At 54.4% G+C, this 26736-nt stretch overlaps 1 protein-coding gene across 6 annotated transcripts in view; it reads right to left on the minus strand.

The window, feature by feature from the left end:
- Positions 1 to 1021: 1021 nt before the first annotated feature.
- Positions 1022 to 26736, minus strand: part of PNKD (PNKD metallo-beta-lactamase domain containing) — a 60152-nt gene continuing 34437 nt past the window's right edge. For 2 of the 6 annotated variants that reach the window (XM_019445999.2, XM_019446005.2), the window contains exons 3-10: positions 7261 to 7376; positions 7011 to 7141; positions 6333 to 6391; positions 5517 to 5609; positions 5010 to 5173; positions 4198 to 4284; positions 3148 to 3263; positions 1022 to 2909 (exon numbers count right to left, since the gene is read on the minus strand). In XM_019445999.2, the coding sequence (XP_019301544.1) occupies positions 2736 to 2909; positions 3148 to 3263; positions 4198 to 4284; positions 5010 to 5173; positions 5517 to 5609; positions 6333 to 6391; positions 7011 to 7141; positions 7261 to 7376 (940 nt within the window). In that variant the 3' untranslated portion in view covers positions 1022 to 2735. Of the gene's footprint in view, positions 2910 to 3147; positions 3264 to 4197; positions 4285 to 5009; positions 5174 to 5516; positions 5610 to 6332; positions 6392 to 7010; positions 7142 to 7260; positions 7377 to 21119; positions 21419 to 26736 lie in introns of those variants that run through there. The other 4 variants (XM_019446003.2, XM_019446004.2, XM_019446001.2 and 1 more) reach the window with 4 other exon arrangements.

Here is a 26736-nt window from a genome sequence, read left to right on the forward strand (position 1 = left end):
TGGTGGCACCCGCTCTCTTGCAAGCAAAGGGCAGGCAGCATGGTTGTTGCCGGTCAGTTCCAGCACCTTGAAAAGCACGTGCCATCTGTCATTCGGGGTGATGCCCCAGTGGGAGGGTCACCCAAGGCTCTACAGAAACGTTTTGCCAGCCCCAGAGAACTGTCGCCAAGTGCCCCTGAAGCTGGGCTTCCCCAAAGAGACCTGGCCCTGGGGGCTTGCCCGTTCAAGACAGGAGTGATCCAGAGACAACCACAGAACACAGAGAACTTCCCTTCTTCAGGAAGGTGAGGACCATGGCCCCTTCCTCCCCGCCCACCCTAAGCGCAGTCCTGGTCCAGGATAGGGAGGCCAGTGCCAAAGTCCCTAGCTTGGGGTGAGGGGCGCCTAAGAGGGGAGGCCGAATTGTGGCCAGGTGTGGGAAAACCATGCCTTGGTCCGGCCCCGAGGAAATGTGGAACTAAGCTGGTACTTCCCAGTCGTCAGGCATGTCAGGGCCACCTCGCAGAGTTCTGCCATGCCCACAATGCCACCTGGACTTTGTTCCTCTTTCGTGAGTTGAAAACTGTGGTCACTTTGTGGAAAAAAAATAAAAGAAATTAAAAAAAGAAAAGAAAAGAAAACTGCTATCACTTGCCAAAAACATTGGCCTCAAAGGTAAATACGATGAAAACACAACCATGGTGTTAACGTTTAACTCAAGATGGTTGACGGACGGTGCTGACCTGGAGTCTGACTCTGCTAGAACGCGTCAAGAGGGGCCGGCACCAAGGCCTTGCCCCTCAGTGCTATTCCTCTCCCTCGCTGCCAGTGGTGCACCTGTGCCTCTCAAGCTCTGGAAAACGCTAAGGGAAGCACACTGTAATCCCGAACAAGTGCACACGAGCCACGGGAGCATGTATTTATAGCACTGTTTCCGGCCAAGGCTCTTGGAGAGCAGTAACTCCAAGTTAGCAGACCTGTGACGGAGACGGGAAAGTGGGACCAGCCCTAAAGACGATCTCACTGAGTGACCAAGCCCCGGTTAAATTATTCATTCATTCAAGATTTATTGAGCGCCTACTGTGTGCTAGGCACCGTGCTAGGCGCAGAAATACAGAGATGCATTAAGATACAGTCCATGCCCTGAAAGGTTCACAGTCTAGAAGGGGAGACAAACATGTAAACAAGTAAAATACAGTGTGATAACTGCCACAAGAGAAGCATTTACAAAGAGCGAGGTAGCCTGGAGGGCGAGGGGCATGGGGGATGTCTTCCCGGAGGAGGGGGCCTTTGAGGGGGATTGTGAGAGATGAATGGGTGTTTGCCAGGCAGACAAGGCCGGAGGGGCAGGGGAAAGGCATTCCAGTCTGAAGAAAGAGCATGAGCGAAGGCACAGAGGCAGGAAACTGCATGTCTTGGGGGACAGGGAACTCTATTCTGGTGGTATTGCTAGAGTTGGTACCAGAGGCTGTGGCTGGAGAGGGAGGCAGAGGCGGGACGATGAGGGGAAGCTGAAGGGAGGGGTCGTCTCCGAGTCTCAGCAGAGGTGAGCGGAGCCCAGCCCGAGGGAAGGCTTGCACACAGGAAGCCAAGGCTCCTGGTTGACCCGAGGTATGCCCGCTCGAGGACCTTATGGTTCCTCTCTTTGGCTCCAGGAGGACTTGGACTAGAGACCAGAGGAGAGGCTGAGCTGGGGGAAAGGCCCAGGCCTGGGGTCCTGGAAGCCGCCACTCTGACAGCAGTCTGCTCCCGGACTTCTGACTTCTGCGCTCTGCTGCGCAGACCCCCCACCCCCAGCCAGGGTGGGACCAAGGATCAAATGAGAAATGACATGGGGGTGTTCTTGGCAAACTGCAGAGGGCCAGATGAATAATGTCTTTATAACTAAAAGCACAGCGGGACTGAGAGGATAAAGAAGGAGTTAGAGCAAGGCAGAAGTTCCTAAGAACAAGGACCGTCAGGAGAAAACTGCCGTGGCCGGGGCGGAAGATGGCTTTCTCTCCCCTGGAAAGGGGAGTCCTTTGGGCCCCAGGCAGGGGCGGAGGCCTGCTGCACGAGGAGACTGTGGGGCTGCAATCCCAGCTTCCTGTGTCTCCTCAGCCTGAGGTCGCAGTTTCCAGTTTCCGTGGCAACCAGGACCCTCCCTTTTCCAGGCTGTAGGGGAGTCACTGAGGCCGAGATTGTCCAGACAGCCAGACTTCCAGCCCTTTCATCTTTCCCAGAAATGGCTGTTTGAAAAATGCTTTTGTGGAGTGGGGGGGGGGGGGGGGGGGGGAGGGGCGGGGGGGGGGGGAGGCTTGGGGAGGAGGCCCAGTGTCTCAGGACACCAGAGCCCAGCTCCCCCTCTGAGTGACCGCTTTTCCAAGGCACCACACCTCAGGCCACTTTGGGGGACCATCTTTCCCAACCCTGGATGGGAGAAGGGGGAAGATGACCCCTCACTGCCCGGGCAGGAACAGGGCAGGAGAGGAGGCACCCTCGCAGCTGGCTCTGGAGATGTCCCAAGGCTCCGCCTTTCCTCTCGCCCCGGATAACTCAGCCTCACCCAGTGGGGTCTCCAAGCCTTCCACCAGCCTCCTCCTCCTCGGTCTCACGTCCTCATCACCTCGACCCTCCTCCCCTGACAGTGCTGGGACTGATGCCCGCCGTGGGCGCCGGTGGAGGTGGCGGGTGGTAGCGATGAGAGGGATGGTGTGGTGCGGGCGACGGGTGGCCTCCCCGCCGCGGGGGGGAGGGCTGGGATGGGGTGGGGGCTGTCACTTGCTCTTGTGCAGGTCCTTCAGCCGGCGGAGCTTCTCCAGGAGCTCGGCCCGGGAGTAGCTGTCGTCCCCAGTGGGGCCCGGGCCTGGCCCCAGGGCCTCCTGCAGCACCAGGCAGTGGGTCCTCAGGAATGGGTTATAGGAGCGCTCTTCTCCCAGGGTGGACGGGCACTGTGGGACGAGAGGCACCAGGTTGAGCGGAGAGAATCTGGAAAATAGACCCAGTCAGGGAAGCCTCCCCACCCCCTACCCTGTCTCAGGGTCCAGGAGGCCTCGCTTGAAGGCCTGTGAACGGAGCCCCCCCCCTCCCCCGTCAGAGCTCTGGGGAGGGGCCTGCAGGCCCCAGCTCAGCAGAGAGGGGCTCCTGCTGGGGAGTGCCTTCGGGCCCCTCCTGGACCCAAGCCCCCACCGTGCTCTTGCGCTCCATCCGCTGCCTCTGCACCCACTGCATCTTCCTCTCCCGGGCCAGGTTCTCGGGCTCGACCACACCCGCAAAGCCCAGGTTCTCCTCCGCGTACTCGTGACCTGAGGACCACCACGGGGGCAGAGAGCAGGACACACAGAGATTGGTGGTGGGGTCAGAGAATGTCCTCCCTACCCACTGGCCTCTGGGTACCTGACAACCAGGGGGAGGCGTGGCCCTTCCAGGAAAGCCCCAGCCACACGGAGCTGCTTCTCTGAATGTGGGCACAGGTCAGCCATGAGTGAAGGGGCAGAAGCAGTTCAGGGGGGAAAACCACCAGACCTGGAGCCGGGGGACCTGCATCCTAGCCCTGACTCTGCCCCTGCCCAGCTGTGCAACCTCAGCCAAATCGTGGCACCTCTCTGAGCCACAATTTTCTCATTTGGCAAGTGGAGAAAACAAACTATAATGCTACTAGAACACAGATGTGTCCCTGGTGCCTAGAACAGAGCCTGGCACATGTTAGGTGTTCAATAAAGCACTTGTCAAATGAATGGATGGATAAATATATGGTTTGAGGATTAATTGACATATTAGTGATGCGTTTTAGAAACTATGGATATCCAATGTGTGTGCGTGTGCGTGTGTGTGTGTGTGTGTAGGGACATGCGGTGTCTGTATGGATGGACAAATGGACACTCAACGTACATGCATGGGGAGTATAGATCTGGATGCGTGCAGAGTAGATTCACTGACTTCTCTGATAAGCAAAGGCTATTTTCTGTTCTAGGCTCTAGCTATAAAATATCAGCCATGTCTCTGAGATGCACCAGGGCCTACAGGGCTCCCAGGAGGCAGAGGGCTGGCTGTCAGGGGCAGTTAGTGTGAGAAGCAGAGGCATTCAGAGCCAGTGCTCCAAAATGAAGGGCGCTCTGCCCTGACTGCTAGAATTGGCTCCCCGGAGCCATCAGAGGTGGAGTTGCGTCACCTCCGGGCCCAAAGCTGGGTGGGCTGGGACTCTAGGGGGAGTGAGGGAGGGGTGGAGGGGCACCTCACCGGGCCACAGCAGAGTGTCATCCCCCAGACCCAGCACCGTGTCCAGGGAGCTCAGCATGGTCTCTGCAGTGCCCTCAAAGGTCCGTCCTGGTGAGGATCGGCGGGTATGTTACAAGATACAAGGAGAACACAGCTTGGCGTAAGTAAGAGGGGTGGGGACCAGCTTGCAGAGCTGGGACTGGCCAGCAGCCCTAGCCTTGCCCCTGCCATACCCACTCCCCCAGGCTTCCGTGCCGTCCTTCCCACTGGATGCTGAGCCCACATATTCACTCCCCAACCAGACCTGTTTGAAGCCTCTGTTGCATATACTGACATGTGGGTGGGGAGGAGGTACAGAACCTTCAGGCTGAGTTCTAAGGGCCCCAAGCACAGCTGGTGTGGGGTTGCTCTTTTCCACGGAGCACTTTTTTCTTTGCCAGTGCTGCCCTTTGAGACTCCGTGCAGCCTGGGACTGTGGTCCTCCCCCACCCATGGTTTACCCTCTCATTTGGAGGTTCTCCACTTTTTGTAACCAGTCTCTCCAGTGACTGTATCAGAGAACTAGGCTTCACGGTGGAAACAAATACCCTGTGAGGTCTGTACTCAGTTACCGGTGTTGTCTCATTCTGTCCATCCCCTGTGGGAAGTTGTGAAGGTATTAAAAAAAAGGGGGGGGGGGCTAATACAGATGGGAGTAACTGTCAAGGCAATATCTGTGCTAAAACCAAAGTTTTAATGCACTGCATGGGACTGTGGCTGTCCTTGGGTCCCTGTCCTGACCTCTCCCCCTCCTTTCTGGCCCCTCCTCCTGCTTCCCTTTTGGGGGAACTCACCACAGCCAGAGAGGAAGAGCAGGTCCCCTGAGAAGAGGCAGGAGGGACCCTTGTAGGGCTCCCCATCCAGCAGGTAGACCAGATGGCCTTGCGTGTGGCCAGGGGTGGCCAGGGCCCGGATCTGGAGCCGTCCCACGCTAACTACATCTTGATGACACAGGGGACTGAGAAGCAAGGCAATAGCGGAGAGAAGGTACTAGAGCTTGGGATGTGCTGCTCCTTGTCCCACCCTAAGCCCAAGGAGCTTCCACACCAAAGAGGGAAGGCACCCACGATGCCCAGGGCTTCAGATCCAAACCCTCTCCTCTTCCTCTTTTGGGGACCATGGCTGGATGAGTTGGGGGATGGGTAGTGCCAGTCTTCAGATGGGCTCTGATCTGCCCTCTAAGGGTCAGGAAGGGCATCAGCAAAGACCCAACTGCTGTCAATCCTGCGATCCTCGACTGAAGGGTGGGGTGCGGGAAAGGGCCCACGGAAGGACCATCCACCCTGGGGTCAGGGACTTACTGGGTGAGGTAGGGGATGCCGTCCTGAGGGCTCCCATACACCCGACAGTCCTGGTGCCGCCGGCTGAGGTCACGGTTCCCTCCACTGTGGTCCCTGTGGGATGGCAGAGACAGGCAGGGACTCTGAGGGGCAATGGTACTAGGCCTCCTTGCCTTCCTCTTTCCAGATCTCCAGGCCTTTGGGCACTGAGCCCCGGGCTTCTGAAGTGAGCCAAGCTGTCCACACCTCTAGGCCTTTGCTCAAGCTGTTCCCCTGCTCAGAAGGTCATCCCCGCGACTTGCCACCCCTCCCTTCTGTCACCCAGCCAATGCCAACCAATCTTTCTGGCCTCTCTCAGCTCCAGGGTCATCAGCCTCTAGTCTCTCCAAGTGGACCTGGTCACACTTCACCAAATGCCCCCCACCTCCTGCACCTTGTGCCAAGTGCCACCTAAATGTTTGTCATCGTTGTACACTGTCATGCGGGGCTGTCTCCCCCACTGGACTATAATCTCCTTGAGGAAAGAACTCACGAGGTCTGCCCACGTCCCAAGCACAGCAGGCATCTACTACATGCCCACAGAATGAGAGATAAATGCCTGCCCTGCCCTCCTCTAGGGCTTTAGGAGTCTGATAAGTGCAGGGTGGGAGACCCGCCCCTTCCCTCCTTCTCTGCTGATGCCCTGGTGGCTTTAGGAAGAAGGTGGGTGCCCGCTCATCCTGACTCCCGGCCCCCCAGCCCAGCCTGTCCTCCCTAGGTCCAGTCCCAACAAGCCCGCCGGGGCCAGGGTCGGCCAGGGAAGGTCATCCATACCCAGATGCCACCCCAGTCCCTTACCAGTGCTTGTGAGTGCAGAGGATGGCAACCAAATCAACGCCCTCCTTTTCAATGGAAGCCTGGGGGAGAGAGAGGAGGTACTGAGACTGAGGAGTGGTGTGCAGAGAGGGACAGGGGTGCAGGTGCTGGCTGCAGAGGGGGCAGCAGGAAGGATGAGGGACAGGGAGGTGATGGAGCTAGAGGATGAGAGGATGAGAGGAGCTAGAGGATGAGAGAGCTAGAGGATGGAGCTAGGGGGGAGGGGGGAAGCTGAGACTGAGCAAGGGCAATGGGGGGAGGGTGGGGAGGTGGAGACCCGAGGTGTGTAAACACACAGATAGAGCCACATACAGCGAAATCAGAAATGGGAAGGAAAGATGGAGAGATCCAGAGACTGACAGACACAGATGAGGAGAGAAGAAAGACGGTCAGAAAGGGGCCACAGAGAGTGAGAGACAGAAGAAACCTCAGACCATGGTCCTGAGTCAGCATCCCTCTCCCTGTGGCTCAGATCCCCCACGGCTGTCCTCCCCCCATCCCAGCCATGCCCTGGACACCGGCCCTTAACCCCGCTGTGGTTGTGGGGGTCTATGTGTGAGGGCATGTGCAAGGGGACACATTCCACTGGTAGAGGGATCAGGGTCAGCCCCTCTCTGGTGACACCAGGTACCCCTGCCCCCCCCCCGCCCCTCCCCTCACCTGTACAGCCTGAGGGTCAGAGGGGTCCACAACCACAGCCAGCCGGGCCTGGGTGTCGATGATGAGGTAGCTGTAGTTGTCTGAGAGGACGGGGATGGGAAGCACCTTCACTCCTGGGGGACAGAGATGGGCTGTGGACAGGGTGACGCGTAGGGAGCCCAGCAGCCAGGGGCGTGTGATGGGGCATAGGCAGGGAGGGTGGGTGGGCACAGCCTGGGGCGATGGTGGCCCCGGGGCAGCCAGAGCTCACCGTTGAAGAGACGGGGCTGGGTTCTAGAGTGGCCTTTGGGGTAGCGATTCCGAGCCCTGCGCAGCTGCTGGCGGTAGAAGAGGTACCCGAGCCAGGTGCGGGTGTACAGGCTGTACCTGCGGGGCGGGATGTCTGTGCTCAGCCCCGCCCCTGCACGTGGGCGTGGGCCCTCGGAGATGCCCAGGTCCCACGTGTCCACTCCCTTGGCCACGCCCCCCCCCCCCCCCCCTTCAGCGCACCGCTACCATTATCTTGTGCCTACTGTTTGCCCTGCTCAGTACACTGCCGTGATGGACACACCCCGAGCCCCGGGCCCATCAGGGCGGATGTGAGCGGAGGGATTCACAGAGGGGACTCAGAGGGGACTCAGAGGGGAGGGGGTTATTCCACGAGAAGGGTGGACGCGAGAAGGGTGGACGCGTTAGGAAGCTGAAATGAGGTGTAAAAAGTGTTTCCGGAGAGCAGTGATGCATCACAATCACGCCTGGGAGTTAAAACAGATTCTTTGCCCCATCCCCAGCCTCAGCAGGTCTGGGGTGGGGCCTGGGAATTTGCATTTCTAACGAGCTCCAGGTGATGCTTGTTGCTGCTGGTCCAGGGACCAAACTTTGAGAGCCACTGGGGTAGAGGAAACAACAGGCCAGGCCCAGAGGCGGCAGACAGCAGCGCGCTCTCCTTTGCGGAACTATAGAAAGTTCTGTCTGGCTGTCTGGTGGAGGAAGCAGGGAGAGGTAGGCTGGACGGTCTGACCACACTCACTCCCCCCTCCCGCCACGATTTCAGGCCATCCCACGCGCTGCACAGAGAAAGGAAAAGGCGACAAGTCAGCACAAACAACAGAGGGGACTTGTGAGTGACAGAGGCCTCCAAACACAGGAAACGGGCAGGCAGGGCAAGCTTCACGGGCGTGTGACCAGTGCGGTCACCTAAGGCCCCTGAGCTCGGCTTAGCGCTCCGTGGTCACCATCTTGAAGCTCTTCATGATTTTTTCTTAGAACTTGTGTCCTGCAAGTGAAGCCTGACAAGGGAACAGGCGGTGGGTGGAGGAGATGACAGAGCACGTGTGCGCTCTGTCCCGACTGCCCCGCACCCATACCGCGTGCGCGGTGCCCACAGCCGGGGCTTCTGGTGCATCCGTCATGGTGGGCATTCGGACTCCAAGTGGTTACAAGGTGAGTACACACCTATGACTACGGGGCACACCGGCTGGCCCGAGAGGCCACACCTTAGCCCAAACCAGAATTGGCTTTAAATGCAGAAGGAAGTTAGTGGCATTCTAAGAAACACCAATGACCAAGAAACCCTGTCCATCCTTTCTCACTCGTGTTATTACCCTGTATGATCCGATCACTTACGCTGTAAAAGATGCTACAGAGGGAAAAGGAAAGAGGGTAACCTATCTGTCCCATCTTTTCTGTCCTCCCTCGCTCCTGAGTGAGCTGAAGGCCGACAGAGCTGGCAGAATGTGTGTGTGTCAAAAGGGATAGAAACAGGTAACTTCGTTTTGTGCGGCATTTTCCACTGCTCAGGTAAGAACAAAACACATTATCTGCGTACATGCTAAGAAATGTGAATTACGTAGTTTCAATGATTTCATATGTGACTTAAATGTCATTTAAGACTAAGGCAGAAGGCAAAATTCATGTTAATGACTCAGATTTTTAATTTTTCTTTACTTAGAATGACATTAAGTAGCAAACTAAAAATATGAGGACAGGTCAAAAGAGAAATTGTAGAAGAAAGGAAAAGCTTATTATATTTTAGTACCTTTCATGGCACCTTTTTCCTGCTCTTTGAACAAAAGGCTCCAAATTCCATTTTACATCAGGCCCTGCAAATAATGTGAGCAGCCCAGCTGGCTCAGATCGAGCCACCTGGAGCTGTCCCACATGCTGGCCTCTCTGAAGGGAAAATGGAAGTAGGCTGGGGTGGTCAGGTGCTGGGAGGGCGGGTGGGGGCTTCCAAAAGCCTCTGTGCCAATGTTTAGGGTTGTACAGCAAGTCAGAAGAGGGGCAGAGATTCTGGCTGATTAAGCCTGGGACAGAGAGTTCGAGGTACAGGGTGGGGGGTCGATAATGCACCCTAAATCTCTACAGAGATTTGCTGTGTTTCTGTTGGGGTGGTGGGGGCAGGGGCAGCCGCTCTTCAGGCCCCCCTTTGGGAAGAGCTGGCTGATTTGCATACACGTGCTTCAAAAACCAAGCAGGTTTCCTCGATTTTGCCAGAGTTTGATCATTGCGATCCCTGCTCTGGGTACCCACACACGTGTGCAGGTTGGGATTTGGATACACCACGGGAGGGTCTGGCCATGCTTTCTGTGTTTGGATGTGCAGTTTTCATAGGCCCCCCTCTGTTGTGCTTTCACATCAGCTCCAGCCGCTTCACACTTTTATGCATTTAAACCATGTTTAGTGAGGCCTTTGCTCTTAGCCTGCTTTGGGCGCACAGTGAGTAAGGCAGAGTCACCGCCCTCTAGCAGCTTATATTCTAGTGGGACAGACAGGAGAATAAAGACATGTCAAGTCAAAGTGACAAAATAAAACCGGGCAACAGAACAGAGAATGATGACATCAAGGGAAGGCCTCTCTGGAGGGTAACGTTTCCAAGAAGTGAGGGAGCATGCTGTGTCAGAATGTGGGGAAGGCTCACCCAGAACTGGACAGACCGGAAGTGTAAAAGTCCCCAGAGGGAGGAAGGGAGCCAGCTGGCAGGGGCTGCTGATTCTCTGTGCCCAACGAGACAGGATTGGTTGGGACAACGTAAATAGAAAAAGAATGTCAGTGAGACAACTGGAAAGATTTCAGTAAGGTCTGGAGGGTAGTTAAAGAGTTTCTATGGGTGTCAATTTCTTGGTTCTGCTAATTGTCTGTGGTTATGGAAGACGTCACATTCAGGGGAGCAGGGTGAGAGGTGTATAGGAATCCCGTGAGCTATTTTTGCAAGTCTGAAATTATTTCAAAGTGAAAACTTACAAAATAATAAATCAGGGAATAAAATCACCCTTTCCTCTGTGCCCCGACACCACCTCGCATCTGTGCTTGGAGTCCTGTTCCTGACTTCATTTCTTCCTACTAAGGCTTATGGAAAGCGTGGGGGCCCTGGGTTCCAGTCATGGCTTGGCTCCCCCAGCCCAGTGTCCTTGGGCAAGTTATTGGTCTCTTAGATTGGGCTCCTCATCTATAAAGTGGTGATACCATGACTTATTTAGTTCTGCGGGCCTGTGTGAAAATTCAGTGACATAAGACAAGATAACAAATGTTAACAGTCAGTTGAGGGCCTGGTGGGGGGAAGGCTCAGCAACTGTCGCTTCCTTCCCGAATTCAGCCGGGCACCCCTCACAGCTGTTAGAACGTGGTTGTCCACATTTGGGAGGGACCTGATAAATGTTCCCTTGTCTTCCTTATTGGATGCTTATTATATGTGCTTGATTTCCCAGCGAAGGTCAAGATCCACAAAGGGAGGGACTGTGCCCTGAGAGGCTGCCGTGAACAAGGCCGCTTTCTTTCATTTACTCTTTTCAGCAACTATTTCCTGCACGTGCTGGACATGGTGCAGACAGCGGAGAGCAAGGCAGGGCCCTGCCAACATAGAGAGGGGAGTGGCCAACTGACACCAACCCAGGAAACAAATCAATCGCAAGCAAGCGAGCTAACTGCAGCTGGTGGTGGAAGAGGGCAGCAGAGGGGAGCCCGTCTTACTGGAGACAGGGTGCTCCGGGAAGGCCTGTCTCTTCTCTGAGGGTCACAAATGAGCTGGGAATGGAAATCAGAGAGGGAGTGCGGACTGTCTGGGCGATGCAGCAGCACTAAGGCCCCGAAGCAAGCAGGAGTGGGGCATGTTCTGGGAGTTGCCAGGAGGTCTCGGGAGTCTCTAGGCAGGGCCAGAGGGATGGAGAGTGCCAGGGGAGGGGTCAGAGGGGTGGGCAGGGCCAGGCAGTGGAAGGGGGCAGGAAACTGCTGGTGGTTTTTATTTTTTTTTAATGTTTATTTATTTATTTTGAGAGACAGCGAGTGGGGAGAGGGGCAGAGAGAGAGGGAGACAGAATCCCAAACGGGGGGGGGGGGGCTGAGGGGGGAGGGCTGTGCACCATCAGCAGGGAGGCCTATGCAGAGCTCGAACCCACAAACTGTGAGATCATGACCTGAACCGAAATCAAGAGTTGGACGCTTAACCGATTGAGCCACCCAGGTACCCCAATTGCTGGTGGTTCTTAAAGCAGGGAGGCACACGCTCTGACTTCCCTTTCTGGGAGCTTGCCGGCCTGCAGTGTTGGAGGGAGCCGTTTAAGGGAGCAGGGTGGAGGAGTGGGGAGATGGAGAAAGTTGGGAATGGACGCCAGGCCTGAGATCTGTGCCCTGCTTGGCTGTGGGAGAGAGGGACAAGGTGGCCCTTATGGGCCCGAGTCTAGATCACTGTCCAGAGCAGGGGAAGGACCTGGGGTGGGGGCAAGGACCTAGTGACTGCTGGGATCCTGTCCTCAGGCCTGCTCTTCCCCTGACAGTGACCCCCACGTGACTCTCTCCAGTCCCAGAGCTGTGGCTTCTTCTTCATCTGCCTCCTGTGCTGGCTGGGTGTCATGATCACCGGGGTCTGAAACCATGCTCGTCAACCCCTCCCACCATGTCTTCTCTCTCTGGGAAAGGCCCCGTCATCCTCCCAGTGGCACAGCTTAGGCCACCATTTCACCCTGTCCCTGCCACATGCTACCAAAACAGAACCCTCTCAGTTTTGCTCCCCCCAACCCCAAGACGGGCTGCCCCGGGGAAGAGGCCCCAGAAGCTCTTCACGAGGTCTCTACGAAAGCCTCCTTTCCTCAGCTCTCTGCCTCTGAACCAAACCGTAAACCACTGGAAAAATGTAAGTTCCTAAAACGCCACCTTTGAATGAGTCCTGCTCCTGCTCAAAAGCCTTCGCTGGCTCCCCACTGGTGACAGGAGAGTGTCACCACACGATCATCCAGAGCACCAGGTCTCACTCAACGTGCACAAAGCTCAAACACACAGCATTAAACTAACAGGCAAACTGTAGGGAAAACAGACAATCTGACAATAGTTATTAAAAATGCCGAAGCACACCAAACCATTATCTGTACTGTTTGGGGATACAGATGTATGTAGTCAGAGAATAAAGGCATCTGAGTGTATGGTCAACGTGCAGGTTAGCAGGCTTCCTTCGGAGGCAGGAAGGAAGTAGGCTGCGGGGGTGGCCACAGGGACTTCACAGAGTCAGTAATATTTTGTTCCTTAAGCTGGGCGGTGGGGGTGGAGGTTGTTATATTATCCATCTTCTTTCGAATGCCTGAAATAACTCATTAAATTTTCAAGCTACCTTCCTGCCTCAGCTCCTGCAGGTCTCTGGCCTCGAATACCCTCCAGGCCTTCTCCTCTTACTGGAATCCTAAGTATCCTTCAGGACTCTGCTCAAACCCACCCTGATTACCCCAGCAGAAAGCCACTTTCCTCTGCTCCATCTAGAACATTCAGCTTCACCCCCCATCACCCCACCCCCACCCCTGGGGGTGGCAGGAGCTGAGCCCCTCAGTGGCAGGGAACTTATCGACTTCTATCCGGTGTCTAATCAGTGAGTGCCATGCATGGGGGAGGCAGACTTGGCTGGTGACCCAGCCTGCTCCTCGTGGCTCCTCCGGATCCCCCTGGGAGGCCCCCTGCACTAGTAGAGCACAGAACTGGCACTCAGAAAATGCTGGCTGAATGCCCAGGAAAGGCTGGGGCGGGGGGGGGGGGGGGGGGGGGGGGGGGCAAACATCCAGGTGTTAAAGTGACTGGAATGGAAGGTGTTCCTTCAGCTCAGTGGGCCCCAGGCCTGGCTGTGGACCCTGTGAAGCCCAGTGGGGGCTTGTGGGGCCCCAGTTTCAACCACCTCTGCCCCTCCCCCACTCCCCCACCTGCCTCTCAAGTCCCGCCCCCCCCCCACCCCTGCTGCACCCACGCACCTGGCCAAGCAAGGTGCTCTGAGAAGCGGGTCACTAGACTCAAAGACATGGGTGGGCTGTGTTACAAGGCACAAAATCCCAGCTGCCCAGACCCTGGGGTCTGGACCCAGGGCCCCTGAATGGAGGAGCTGGAGGAAGCACTGGATGGGGGTCTGCACAGGCAGGTTAACTATTGTCAGATCATCTGTTTTCCCCACAGTGTGTCTGTCAGTTTAACTATGTGTGTTTGAGCTCTGGAGCTCACTGGTCCATTCTTCCCCAACGTCACCTCAGGGCAGCCCAAGCTGAGCGAAGTGCCTCCCATCAATCGCCTCCAGTCGGCCTCCAAGTGACCTGGAGGCAGCTGCTACCAATCTTCCATTTCATAGACAAGGACACTGAAGCCCGGAAAGGTGGGGAGGGGGCCGCCCATGATCACACCAAGGCCAGCGGTGGGGCACAGATTCATCCCCGGCAGCCTGATCCTGGAGTACACACCCTTGACCGCTAGAATCCGCACCCCCCCCCAAACCCAAATCAGGGGGAAGAATGACATGAGTGGGCCTGAACTATTTTGGGGCAGACCCAACGCCTCTGAGGGCCTCTGCTGACAAAAAATGCCATGTTGGGGTCACTTTCAGTGACCCAGACACACAACCCAGGATCTGGCCACTGGAACCTCTTGGATCCCTGGTTTTAGCCTTTTTGAGACTCAGACTTGGGCCGAACTTATTACATGTGTGGCATTTTACCGATGAATGCAGAGGGTCCGAGACCCCATAGGCCTCAGGGTAAGACACCCTAAACTGGAGAATCCTGAAGGCCCCTTTCAAATCTTGACTGATTCCTAATCCTGGATGTATGACTGGGTTGATGGTTCCATGGGTAGCATCATGCACCAGATGCAGAAGAGTGGGAAGGCAGAACAGACCCTGGCCAGGAAATGTGAAGCACTTACTGGGAAGAACCAGTCCTATCTCCTAGCCTCCCACCTAGCCGGAAGTCACTGCCCCATATAATGGGCCCCTACAGCTTCCTTTCTTCTGTTGCCAGAGGCAAGAAGCAGGAACTCACTCCCCAAGCCTCAGTTTCCTTCTCAATGAAACCGGGTGCTCCTCCTCCTTGAAAGAGCAGCTCAGCCCCGAAAGGTCACATGATGTCACATGATTTACAAGATGATGTAGACACCCCAGGGCCGATGTGGGATTCAAATTCTCTGCCATGGGGTTCCCAGGCATTGTCAGGAAGCTGGGATGTATGTGTGCCTTGGGCAGCTGCATCAGAGTGATCTGGGGTTGCTGGTTAAACAAGAAGATTCTTACCTTTTCCTTTTCTGCCTGCACCCCCACCCCCACCCCCACCCAGATTCTCATCCAGCAGTTCTGGGGCCCAGAACTACTCACTGTCACCTCACCAAAAAGAAAAGAAAGTTCCTGGGGCGCCTGGGTGGCTCAGTCGGTTGGGCGTCCGACTTCAGCTCAGGTTACGATCTCACGTGATTTCGAGCCCCACGTCGGGCCGGGCCGTAGGGCTCTGGGCTGATGGCTCAGAGCCTGGAGCCTGCTTTGGATTCTGTGTCTCCCTCTCTCTCTGCTCTCCCCCATTCATGCTCTGTCTCTCTCTGTCTCAAAAATAAATAAACGTAAAAAAAAAAAAATTAAAAAAAAAAGAAAAGAAAGTTCCTTAATTGGTCCTCTGGGACTTAGAAAAACTGCTGTGCAGATTGGGGAGGGGGGAGGGGGAAGGGGGAGAGGGGAGAGGGGGACAGCCTGCCTCAGGTGATTCCCTGCAGTTGCCCTGAGGGGTCAGGGGGGTCAGGGCTGGGACACAGCAACAGCCACCCCAGTGAGGGCTCACTGGCACACCTTTCACTCCCAGCCGCACTGAACAGAGTGTGGCTTCTCTGGCTTCTGAGTCTGCACTTCCAGCCCCTTGGGAGGCCCCATGGGGCCTCAGCTGGGGACTGAGACACAACCCCTTCCCCCCCCTCCCTCAGACACCCAGGGAGAACACACAATGGAGTTCTTCTTCCCCTCCTCCCTCGGGCAGTCTCCCTATCCCTGGCGAGAGAGGCCTGAGGGCTCTCGTTAGCTCTCCCATCTAGCCTGGGCCCCAGACTCCACTGGGACCCGATGGGCAAGCCCAGGTGGCTGAGGCCTCTGGTCAAGAGGTCCTTTGGGCATCTGCCCTCCGATCCCCCAGGACCCAGCTTGCCCCAGGCTTTGCGTCTGACCTGACGCTCTTTATGAAACCAAACCCAGAAACGCTGTCTGAGGGCCGAGGGGCCTGGAAGGCGACCAGGGCACAGAGCTGTGCTGGAACAGGCCCTTAGGAACAGAAAGAGGCTCAATGTTTTACGCTTTCTCAAAACTGAGGAAACTGAAGTTAATGAGACAGCTAAAATGGCCCTAGAGAGTGAGTTTCCTGAAGCTGCCAGCATGCCTGGTGGGGGGGTGGGGCGGGGGGGAGAGTTCTCCATGCCCAGGAGAGGGGCAGTACCTGCACGTGGTCAAAACAGGCCTGCCCTGGGGTGCCTGGGTGGCTCAGTCAGTTAAGCGTTTGACGGGCTCAGGTCGTGATCTCACAGTTTACGGGTTCGAGCCCCGCATCGGGCTCTGTGCTGACAGCTCAGAGCCTGGAGCCTGCTTTGGATTCTGTCTCTCTCTCTCTCTCTCTCTCTCTCTCTCTGCCTTTCCCCACCTTGTGCACTCTCTCTTTCAGTAATAAATACATAAACTTAAAAAAACAAACAAACAATGGGGCGCCTGGGTGGCTCAGTCGGTTAAGCGTCCGACTTCAGCTCAGGTCACGATCTCGCGGTCCACGAGTTCGAGCCCCGCATCGGGCTCTGGGCTGATGGCTCAGAGCCTGGAGCTTGCTTCTGATTCTGTGTCTCCCTCTCTCTCTGCCCCTCCCCCATTCATGCTGTGTCTCTGTCTCAAAAATAAATAAATGTTAAAAAAATTTTAAAACAAACAAACAAACAAAAACCAAGCCTGCCTGGGAGACCACGGGGCCTATCTCCAGTCTCTATGCCTGTCCCGGGTTGGGCTTCTGCAGCCTTCACAGCCCTCTCAGGACTCCATCCATCCCCCCCAGAGGGAGGAGAAGTCACTGCTGAGGGCTCTCAGGGAGGACCAGAGGCACAGCCATTGCTGGAGGCCTCTTGGCCATGTCTCCCTGCCTATAATCCCTGCCAAGAACCCTGGGTTTTGTGTGATTTGGATTCTGGTCTGTTTCAGCTTTCCCCTGCTGGATGAGGGAGACCTCATCCCAATGCCAGGCCCTCTTGATTCAGTCCTGCTCCCTGGGCTTGGAGTCCAGTGGGGGAATCAGATCTGGGAACACCTAATGCAAGAACAAGCAAGAGTGTGTAATGAAAGCTCTAAGGGGGATGCCAGTGCCAAGGATCACGACAGAGGCAGAGATGAATTTTGACTGGGGAGCAAGGGCAGGCTTCATGGAAAAGATGGCACCGGGGTCAAGCTTTTCATTCATTCCAAAAACTTGTAACAAGGGCCACCTCTGTGCCAGGCACTGTTCTGGGAGCTGAGATACAGGAGTGAAAGGAGATTCTTCCCTCGTGTGGCTCATATTCTGGTTGGGGGAGAAAACCAATAAACATATAGACATGTCAATATATAGGATGTCATATGGTGATACGTACTATGGAGAACAATAAAGCAGGGCAGAGGGGATAGAGTACAGGGGTGTGAGTGCTGCTATTTTTACAGGGGGTGGTCAGGGCAGGACTCCCCAGTAAGGTGAAGTTTGGGCAGAGAGCTGAAGGGAGTGGGGCAGCAAACCATGTGGCCATCAGGGGGAAGAAGGTTCTAGTGAGAGAGAACAGCAGTGGCAGGGCACAGAGGTAACCCTGTCTTGGAATGTTCCGGGAAGAGTGAAGTGGCTGACTGGGCAGAATGAGCAAGGTGAACAGCATACCAGGTGAGGTGGGGGATGGGCTGCTCTCAGAGGGCCTTTAAGCCATTCTGGAGGGATCTGAGCAGAGAAGCGGCACATTTCTAACGTAAATCTTAACGGTTTTGTCCCATTTGCTGTGCTGAGAATACTTTGGGGGTACAGATGCTAAAGGAAGGAGTCAATTGAGGAGGCCTGGGAAGAGACTGTGGGTTGGCCCAGGGTGTTAACAGTGGAAGTGGGGATAAGTGTTTTCAGAGTTTGGATATATTTTTTCTTTTATTTTTTTTTAAGCTAAACTCTACACTCAACATGGGGCTTGAACTCAAGACCCCAAGATCAAGAGTCATATGCTCTACTGACGGAGCCAGCCAGGCACCCCTGGGTACATTTTAACGGTGAGCTTTGAGGATGCAACAAAACTCGACAGGTAGAGATGTAGGAAGGAAGGAAGGTCTGACAGGCCCAGACAGAAGTATAGAAAGAGCTCAGGGCTTGGGGAAGATGGCACTGGGCCAGGTGTGGAGGGGGTGTACCAGGGTCCCAAAGGCCTGGGTGAGGGGTGCGGACTCCATTCTGGAGGCAATGTGGCTTGGGGAAGGAAACACTCACTCAGGGCCATGCTTTGGAAACTACCCTGCAGCAAAGAGGCCACTGTGGATGCTGGAGCTGTAGCTCTCCAGGGTCCCAGAGGCCTGCAGAAAGGAAAAGGACCCTCTGCTCCCCTCATGCAGGGGCTGGCCCAGCCCACTGCCTCTACCCCAGCCTTCGTTCAGGTCACAAGCAGGTGGGTCATTTACTGAAGAATCATCAGCCCAGGATTCTTGCCACTCCTTGAAATCAAGTCAGTGGACCTTACTGGCCCCAGAGGAGGGCGTTCCTCTTGCAGAAGTGGAGCAAGCAAGGTTTGTCCCAGGGCCAGTTGGCCTTACTTAGGTTGGGAGAGTCAAGAAAGACCCTCTATGCCTAGGAATGAAGAGGGGGTTTGGTCAGGGAGGGTAGAAGGGCTTTGCCACCTAGGACTGTCTAGCCCCAAAGGCTGGCTACCATCTACTTTCTCAGTTCTGTGAGACATTCCCAGCCCTGGATGAGCCCAGCCTTGCTCCCCATTCACCCCTGCCCCCTGAGGCTCTGCTCAGGGCCCCATTCTGCAACACCCCCTCAACTACCACTGAGAAGGCAAAGGGCAAAAGGGAAACTGAGGCACGAAGTAGGTGGCACACATGGGAGAGTCCCACACCCTTGACCCCAGCCTCCGTAGGCATAACCTGCCACTCCCTGGGGAACTTGTCATGCCCTGTCTCCCGCCCCAGATTGGGTCCCTTTCACATGTTCCTTTCCCCTCTTCCTGGAAAGCAGCAACCAGACTCTGTTCATATCTGTGATCCCACAATCCCAACCCAGAAGAGTTAGGATTTCAATGAATGAATAAAGGGATGTGGGATTTCCTGAGGGGTGGGTGGACAGGATAGGCTTGGAAAACAGGAGAAGGAAGAAAGCTTCAGAAAGATCCTAGCTGGTGCCACCTTCGCATCCATTCTCCATGCTACAGAATGAGCGATTGCTAACATTTCCCAAGCACTTACTATGAGCCAGACCTTTTGCACTTAATATGCAAATTTCATTTGATCCTCAAAGGATCCCCACGAAGTAGGTACTATCACCAGGCGCATTTTACAGACGCCAACAACTGAGGCATAGAGAGGCTGAGTTATCTGTCCAGGGCCCCATGGTTACTAAGCAACAAACCTAGGATTCAAAAGCAGATTTGTTGAACCCGCATGCCATGTGCTTCACTGTCTCCCATGCCCTGCAGAGTCTCGAATGTGTGTGTCTATCTCAGGTTAGCCTGGATCTACCCTCCGCGGTACCCAGTCATCCCCATCCCAAGGCAGCTGTGGTTATGTTTGAGGAAACCCCTTTATAAAATTGTCAAACACCAGTGATTACTGTTATTAATGATAATAATTACTCTCCTCTTAGTATTTCCATCACTTGCTTTCCAGCCCCCAATGGAACCTTCTATTTGTGTTCCTCTCAGCCACACATTTAGGGTGGAGTGTGCCCGTGAACTCTGCCCCTTCGCATCATGGCCTGTCCCGTCACCCCCCCTCCATCCTTCCTGGAGGCAACCCCACAGCAGCAACACCTGCCCATTTCCCCCAGACCATTTCCTGCTAACACCCCCTGTCCCTCCCAGCAGCAAGCGGCCTCTCCCCCAAGGGACTGGACTAATTGTTTCCCAGACCATGGAGGGGCAGGGTCTGGAATTCTGATTCCAGGCACGCCCTTCTGCCCTGCAAATTTTGGGAGGTGATTCCAAGGCAATGGTGAAATCCAGACACAGGAAAGCCCAACAGGAATACTGAATTCCAAAGAAGTTCTCCGAGAATTCCAAGTTTTGGGATTTGGAAACTCCCAGGTCCTAAGTTCTACGAATATCCAAGACCTCAGGATTCTGGGACAGCAATCTTGGGAATTCTTATTTCAGGACTTCTGATTTCCAGTTCTTTGTGGAAATATCTATTTTTCACTTCCTCAGGCTGTTTGTATGACTTCAGCATTACTGATTTTGAAAGCCAGAAGTAAATTTTAAAAATCCTTCCCCAAATAGAGCTGTACAATTCCTAGAAGTTTTGTGGGTCCCAGATATGAAATTATTTAAATGCTTGTAAAGCTCATTATTTTAACACTATTTGCAGAGCAATGGTGACTCGGTTGGAGCATGATCAAGAATGTGACCAATGTTGGGTGCCTGGCTGGCTCAGTGTTAGAGCATGTGACTCTTGATCTTGGGGCTGTGAGTTTGAGCCCCGAGCTCCATGTTGGGTTTAGAGATTACTCAAAAATAAATAAATAAATAAATAAATAAATAAATAGGAAAAAAAAAAAAAAGAATACGACCAATGTTTGGGCCATTAGAGATGTGAATGCCCCAAAGGCACCCATGATTCTCTCTCCCCCCATGTTTTTCTGGTTTTCCCCCCACCAGGCCTTTAGATCTCTCCTCCTCAGACTGAGTTTGAGTAGAATCCTAGGGCTGAAGCTTTTTGGAAGACCTGGGGTGGTCTGGGGAGGAGGGATAATCATACAATGTCCTCTCTGAAGCTCAGGAAATTCCCGGGCTTGCACCCTCCCCCAAACCTGGCCAGTGGCCAGGGCTCCCACAGTTCCTGTCCCCATCAGAGCTGCCCTCAAGCTTGAGGTCCTGCCCCCTTGCCCTGCTGGCTGTGGGTACGGATTAGGGGCCCTAAGAAGCCTTCTTGGGGCCCTAGGAAGGCTTCTTGTGGTTTTTTCCCAGGCTCTTAGTGTCTCCGTGGCAGATCAGAGGTGGTTACCGCCCTGGTCTGGCCCAAGAAAGGGTAAAAGTAGGGGGAAGGAAAGAGTGAGGACTCAGGAAAGGGGGTCTGACAGGAAAAAGTCATTGGAGGTCAGTGAACCTTGATAGATCTGAGTGAGTAGAGTCGGGTTTTGGACACGGGCCAGGGTCGGGGAATAGAAGGAAAGAGACAGAGTCCCTACACAGCTGGGACTCTAGCTTGAGACAGAAGCGCTTACACTGTGTGGTGGGGAGCTGGGTGATGGGGAGAAGGACAGGGACACATGGAAGGAGCCCGCCGTTCCCGGTGACACTCTGATGGTCTGAGGCATTCCTTCTGTTCTGCACCTGCCCTCTTTTTCCAGTTCCCTTGTCGCCAGCCCCTCATCTGGCTCTTTTCTTCAGCTGTCCTCTCATGCCTCCTTTCCCTGGCCATCCTAGTCTGCCGCTCCAATCCTTCCCCAACGCATCCCATTTTTCCAGCCCCCCTCAACTCCTTCTCTTCCTCAGTCCCCCTAAATCAGAGGTTTCTCTAGCCCGCCTCTTCGATCGCTCTTCTCTGGCTCTGGATCCCCCAGCCCCCTCCCCACCCGAACCCTCAAGTCCTTCCCCCGGCCCCCGCCTCTCAGTCCCCTTTCCCCCCGCGCCCGCCTTCCCGAGCCCCGCATCCCGCTGGAGCCCGACACTAACCCGATTCGGAAGAGCAGCCGCTTGCTGCGCGCCATGAGCAGGCCGCGGAGGGTCCGCCGCGCTCGGCAGCTGCGGGGGCTCGCGAGCAGGACCAGGACGAGGAGCAGCAGCCCGCAGCCGGCGACCCACAGCCACGGCGCGGACCAGCCTGGCCAGGCCATGCTGGGGGCAGGCGCCCGCGGCGGATCGGGGGCGGGAGGGGCGGGGCGTTGCTAGGCGACGGCTCTGCCCTGGCCCCTTGGCAGGGAACCCTTCTGGGATGGGGCCCCGCCCCCTGCACTGCCGGGCTGGGGGGAGTGGGGGGCATTCTGGCCCCGCCCCGCCCGGCGACTCGCGTTCGAGCCCGCCCCCTCGCCACCGTCGGCCGGGCGCACGCCCCGAATGCCACCGGGCTGGAGGCGGCCTGGCCCCGCCCCCTCTGGCCGACCGGGAGGCGGGGCCGGTGTGGGCTTCGGACCTGCGCTAATCCCGGTCCAAGATCTCCAGTGGCCTGGGAGGGGACCGAAGCCCGAAGGTCCCCCCGCCCCCCTCCCCCGCCCGGCTTTCCTCCCACCTTCCCCCAACAGGGGACTCTGGGAGAGTCCCTGGAATGGTCCTCTTGGCAGGAAACGTTAGACAAACTTTTTCAGCTGGAAGGAACCTGGAAGATCACTTGGGCCAACTGCCATGCATTCATTTATTCATTCATTCAATTAGCATTCTCTGGCCTCCTATGTGCCAAGCACTATGCTGGACTCTGAGAGTGCAAGGGTCAAAGACACACAGCCTCTACGTTCCCGGAGCCTACAACCTAGAATCTGCTGGCAAGGAAACAAACCAAATAAGCAAATAAATATAATTGCACATGCATTTATTTATGTTTATATACACACACATACATACATACATACATACATACATACTTGTGTGTGATTACAAAGTGTGCTGTTAGAAAGGGAGTGAGCAGAGGGGGCAATGATATGAAGGACAGAGAGGACCAATTTAGATGGCAGAGGGCCTCCCTAAGCAGGTGACATGTAAACCATGCCCTGAAGGATAAAAGGTCGCAGAGGCTCAGAGGGTGTGACTCAACCAGGATTATGCAACAATGGGTGGCAGAGACAGGACTAGGACCCTGGTATCCTGCCCCCCCAGCCCAGTGGGATTTCCACATCATTCCCCCCACCCCCTGCCTCCCACTCCCTGCACTGCTGCCTTCCTGATGGGTTCCAGAAGTTGTTGAGGTCGGTGGGAGGGAAGTAGAGGGCAGGCGTGGTGACACCTACAAATTTGGGCAAACCTTCTGGCTCCAGCCCTGGCCCTGGCCCAGAACAAGGGAAGGAAATGCTGTCAACAGTCCAGTAAGCTCTCTGTCCTGCTGGGAGATGGTTGGGGAGGGTAGCAGGAGAGGCAATGCTCCTGTTTTCTTCCCTGCTGCCTGTGCTCTGGCCTCAGAGGCTAGATAAACTGACCCATGTACTCTCCTTCTCACGGACTCTGATTAGACAGCTGGATCTAAAGGCTGGGGCCCCAGTGTGGAGAGCATGGAAGTGTAGGATCAATACGGACAATGAGTCGGAGGCCTCATCCCCACCCTTGAAAAAAGCCAAGAGATGGGTTGATTTATCCCCAGACTGGAGTGTAATCCCAACGCCTAATCCTGGTTTCATTCAGAAACCCCAGACATGGACTTTCTCTTATGTGGATGCATCTTGAGGAACAGAGCCTATGGCCTGCTCCCTCCCTGTCCCCTTGCCCAGCAATTCAGCTCCTTCTCCATGCCTGGCACACCAAGGGCTGTCAGAAAAAAAAAAATGTATATATATATATATATATATATATATATATATATATATATATAATATACACACACACACACACACATATATACATACGTATATATACATATATATGTATATATACATATATACATACGTATATATACATATATATGTGTGTGTGTGTGTGTGTGTGTGTGTGTGTATATATATGAACACACCTTTCTGCTGGTAGGGCTGTGCCAGGCATTACATTGAGAAATCAAAACACAGTCTCTGTCATCTGAAACAGGAAATGCAGGCTCAGGGCATGAATGATTGAGTCCTAAATCTTCAGCCACACACACATTGACAAGATGACAGATAATCATCCAAGATGCATTTTATGAAATACATGAAGCCAGGACGGGTAGGGATAAGGAGTGAGAGTGGGTGTTTTAGGGGACTCACGTAGGCTCAGGAAGCCCTCTTCTCCTTCCCTAGACTGCTCTGGAAGACTTCCAACATCTGCTCCAAGTCTGCTTTAAAGATTTTATTTTTTAAGTAATCTCTGCACACAACGTGGAGCTCGAATGTATGACCCCAAGATCAAGCGTCTCATGCTCCACTGACTGAGCCAGCCAGGTACCCCAGAATCTGCTTTAGTTTCATCTCGTCTCCCATGAGAATCTTCTGTCCCAGCCAGACTGATGCCTCATTACCCACTCCTGCACTTTGTACCTTATGATACCCAACTGCTTGTGTGTCCCTGAACCCATCACATTGCTTCACACCCTTGTGACTTTGTACATGCTGTGCCTTCTGCCTGGAGCGTCGTTCATCCTTCGTTCCCCAAAGACTCAGGTCAGATGCACTCTCTTCAAGAAAGCTTTTCTCAGGGCACCTGGGGGGTAGCTGGGTTGGTTGAGCGTCCGACTCTTGATTTCGACTCAGGTCATGATCTCGCGGTTTGTGTGTTCGAGTCCTGAGTCGGGCTCTGTACTGACAGCAAGGAACCTGCTTGGGATTCTTTGTCTCCCTCTCTCTCTCTCTGCCCCTCCCCTGCTTGCACACGCGCTGGCTCTTTCTCAAAATAAATAAGTATACATTTAAAAAAAGAAAAAAAGAAAGCTCTTCTCGAACCCTCCCACTCCAGCATGGGCTTATGCATGTCCCCCCTTGTGCCACTAGGTCTTGTACATAATTCTATCTTTCAATGCAATACCTCATGCTGTATATTTTTTTGTACGTGTCTGTCTATCTCAGACTCTATAGTCTTGAAGACTTTACTGTCTTCCTGAAGAGTAGGGACTAAGGTTTAATTTATTCATCTTTGATGTGAATCTCCAGTGTCTGGGGTGGTACCAGACACATAGCAAATACTCACAAATGTTCTTTTGGAGACCGAAAGAGAGAGAGAGAGAGAGAGACCACGAGCAAGTGGGGGAGGGGCAGAGGGCTCCACTCCCAGAATGGAGGGCTCAATCCCACAACCGTGGGATCATGACCTGAGTCAAAATAAGAGTTGGATGCTTCACAGACTGAGCCACCCAGGTGCCTCACACAAATGTTCTTTGAAATGGCCGACTCCATCGCTTCTCGGCCTTTTGGCTAAGGTCAAGTGAAATGGCCAACTCCAAGGCTCCTGCTTGATGGGACCAAGCCTGTGTCTTCCACCTTCTCAGATGCCATTCTTACCCTTGTTTCTACGGACCAGGCACACTGTTCCTCAAATGTGCAAGGTCATCCTCACCGCAGGGCCTTTGCTCATGCTCCCTCTTGGAACACTCTTCCCTCAGTTCTTTGAATAGGTAGCAGCTTCTCATCCATTGGGTCGCAGCTCAAATGCCAACCCCTCTGGGATGGAAATAGCCTGTATCTTGAGCTGACTGGTGACTGCATGGCTTATACCAGGAGCTCCCCAGAGGGGTGAAATTGCCTCCCGGAAGACATTTAGCAAAGTCTGGAGACATTTCTGATTGTCACAAAAGGGAGAGGGAGGCATGCTACCGCCATCTGGTAAGTAGGGGCCAGGGATACTGCTAAAACATCCTGTGATGAACAGGACGGCTCCCACAACAAAGATTTATCCAGCCCTAAATGTCAATAGTACAGACATTGAGAAATCCTTGCATATGCAAATGTGAAAAATTCACCAGACCATGCCCTAAAAATGCGTGCATTTACCATATTTAGGTTATATGTCAAATTAAAGAAAAAACGTTACCCTCTGAGAGGCCTTCGTTGCCTACCCCATCACTCTCGATTATACTGCTCTGCTCACCTCCTTTGTCACACTTTGCACAACATGACATGATTTTGTGATTCTTGTCTGCCACCCTGCTACATTCCATTCCTGCTACATGGAATGTAAGGCCCATGAAGTCAGGGAAGGATCTGTCTGTCTTTGCACCACTGTATTCCCGGCGGTGTGCACAATGCGTGGCTCAGAGCAGGTGTCCAGTTCAGTGTCTGTTGAACGAATGAGCGAATGATAGAAACAAAGAATGAATGAATGATAATTTGGTTATTGCCACTGAGTGCCGTGACTGTTGCAAGACTGGAGTTCTGAGCATTGGTTCCGTCCGTGCAGGACGGCTGTGCAGAAGCCATGCCCTACGCAGGAGGAGAGCTGGAACGGGGAGTCAGACCCAGCCTGGTGACTGCCCATGTTTCATACCATTAGGGCAGGCTGCAGAAGAGCCAAGTCTGAGGAACTCCTCTTTTCCCATGACCTCCTCCCTTGAGCAGCCTGGGGTGCGCTGGCAAGGCTAAGGTTTGCTTCTGTGACTCTCCTAGGAGAGACTCACTTAATGACCTGAGTCAGGTGGCCGGAAGCCGTGCCATTCTGGCCTGTGATGTGATGGTTTTAGAGCTCAATTCCCAAAGAGTAAGACTCCTTCCAGGTTCCTGAGGCGGGCCAGGGGTTCTGGAATCTGCCCCTTATCCACTTGCCATCTCAGGTCGTCTGTCCAGGGTGTCTGAATCCTGTCTTCCCAACTGGCCTGGGACCTTCCATTAGGATCGAGAGCCTGCCTTCATCTCGTATCATGGCTCAGGCTTAATGCCGGGTGCTTGGCTGGCATTCAGGAGATCATGGTATTGATGGTGATGATGATGATGATGATGATGATGATGATGGCAATGCCAGTGACAATGAGCAATCATGAAGGAGCTGATATGGAAGAACTGTTTGAATATTAGAGAAAAGAGACATCTTGTTGGACCAGGGTGGAACAGTGAGTTCAGTGTAGAAAAATTAGCCAGATGCAGCAGTGGTGGCTAGCATAATCTGGCCCCCACACAGCCCAGCCCCATTCACATCAGTCTGTACCCTCATCTGCTGCCCCCACGCCGAGCTCACCTTCCCATTGTGGACCTCCCTCCAAGGCGTGTGCCATACACCCTGCAACCCTGGTTTGCATAGCAACAATGCCTCTGACATCTTCTGCCTCCTCACAGCCTGCCCTGTCCTGACGGACCATGACCCCTCTCTTCTATTCCCTTCCTCCCTCCTGCTGCCCTGCCTTCTGGAGGAGAAACCTTCAGCCTCCCACATTTGTCATGTGCCGTTCCAGGTCAAGATCATTGTTCCTCCTGCCTCATTTGAAAGCTTCTCTCCACTCTTCCTCATCAGTCCGACCACTGACCCAGCCCAGACTCTGAGGAGTTAGACACCTGTTTTGGTCTTCCTGTCTACTTCCTGCCATCAGGGAATTGCAACAATCATGGCTCATTGAAACTTGCAGCTCAGCAGTTCTCAAACTTTAGGGAATCTAAGAACTACTTGGGGAGCCCCACGTCGTCAGCCCCACGACCTGTACTCCTTTATCTCCAACCCCTAAAACCATGTGCTTTCTCCCAGCCCCTCAGCCCCTCCT

This window comes from Panthera pardus, unplaced genomic scaffold, assembly GCF_024362965.1.
Source record: "Panthera pardus isolate Hobbes unplaced genomic scaffold, ASM2436296v1 HiC_scaffold_10, whole genome shotgun sequence".
NCBI lineage: Eukaryota > Metazoa > Chordata > Mammalia > Carnivora > Felidae > Panthera > Panthera pardus.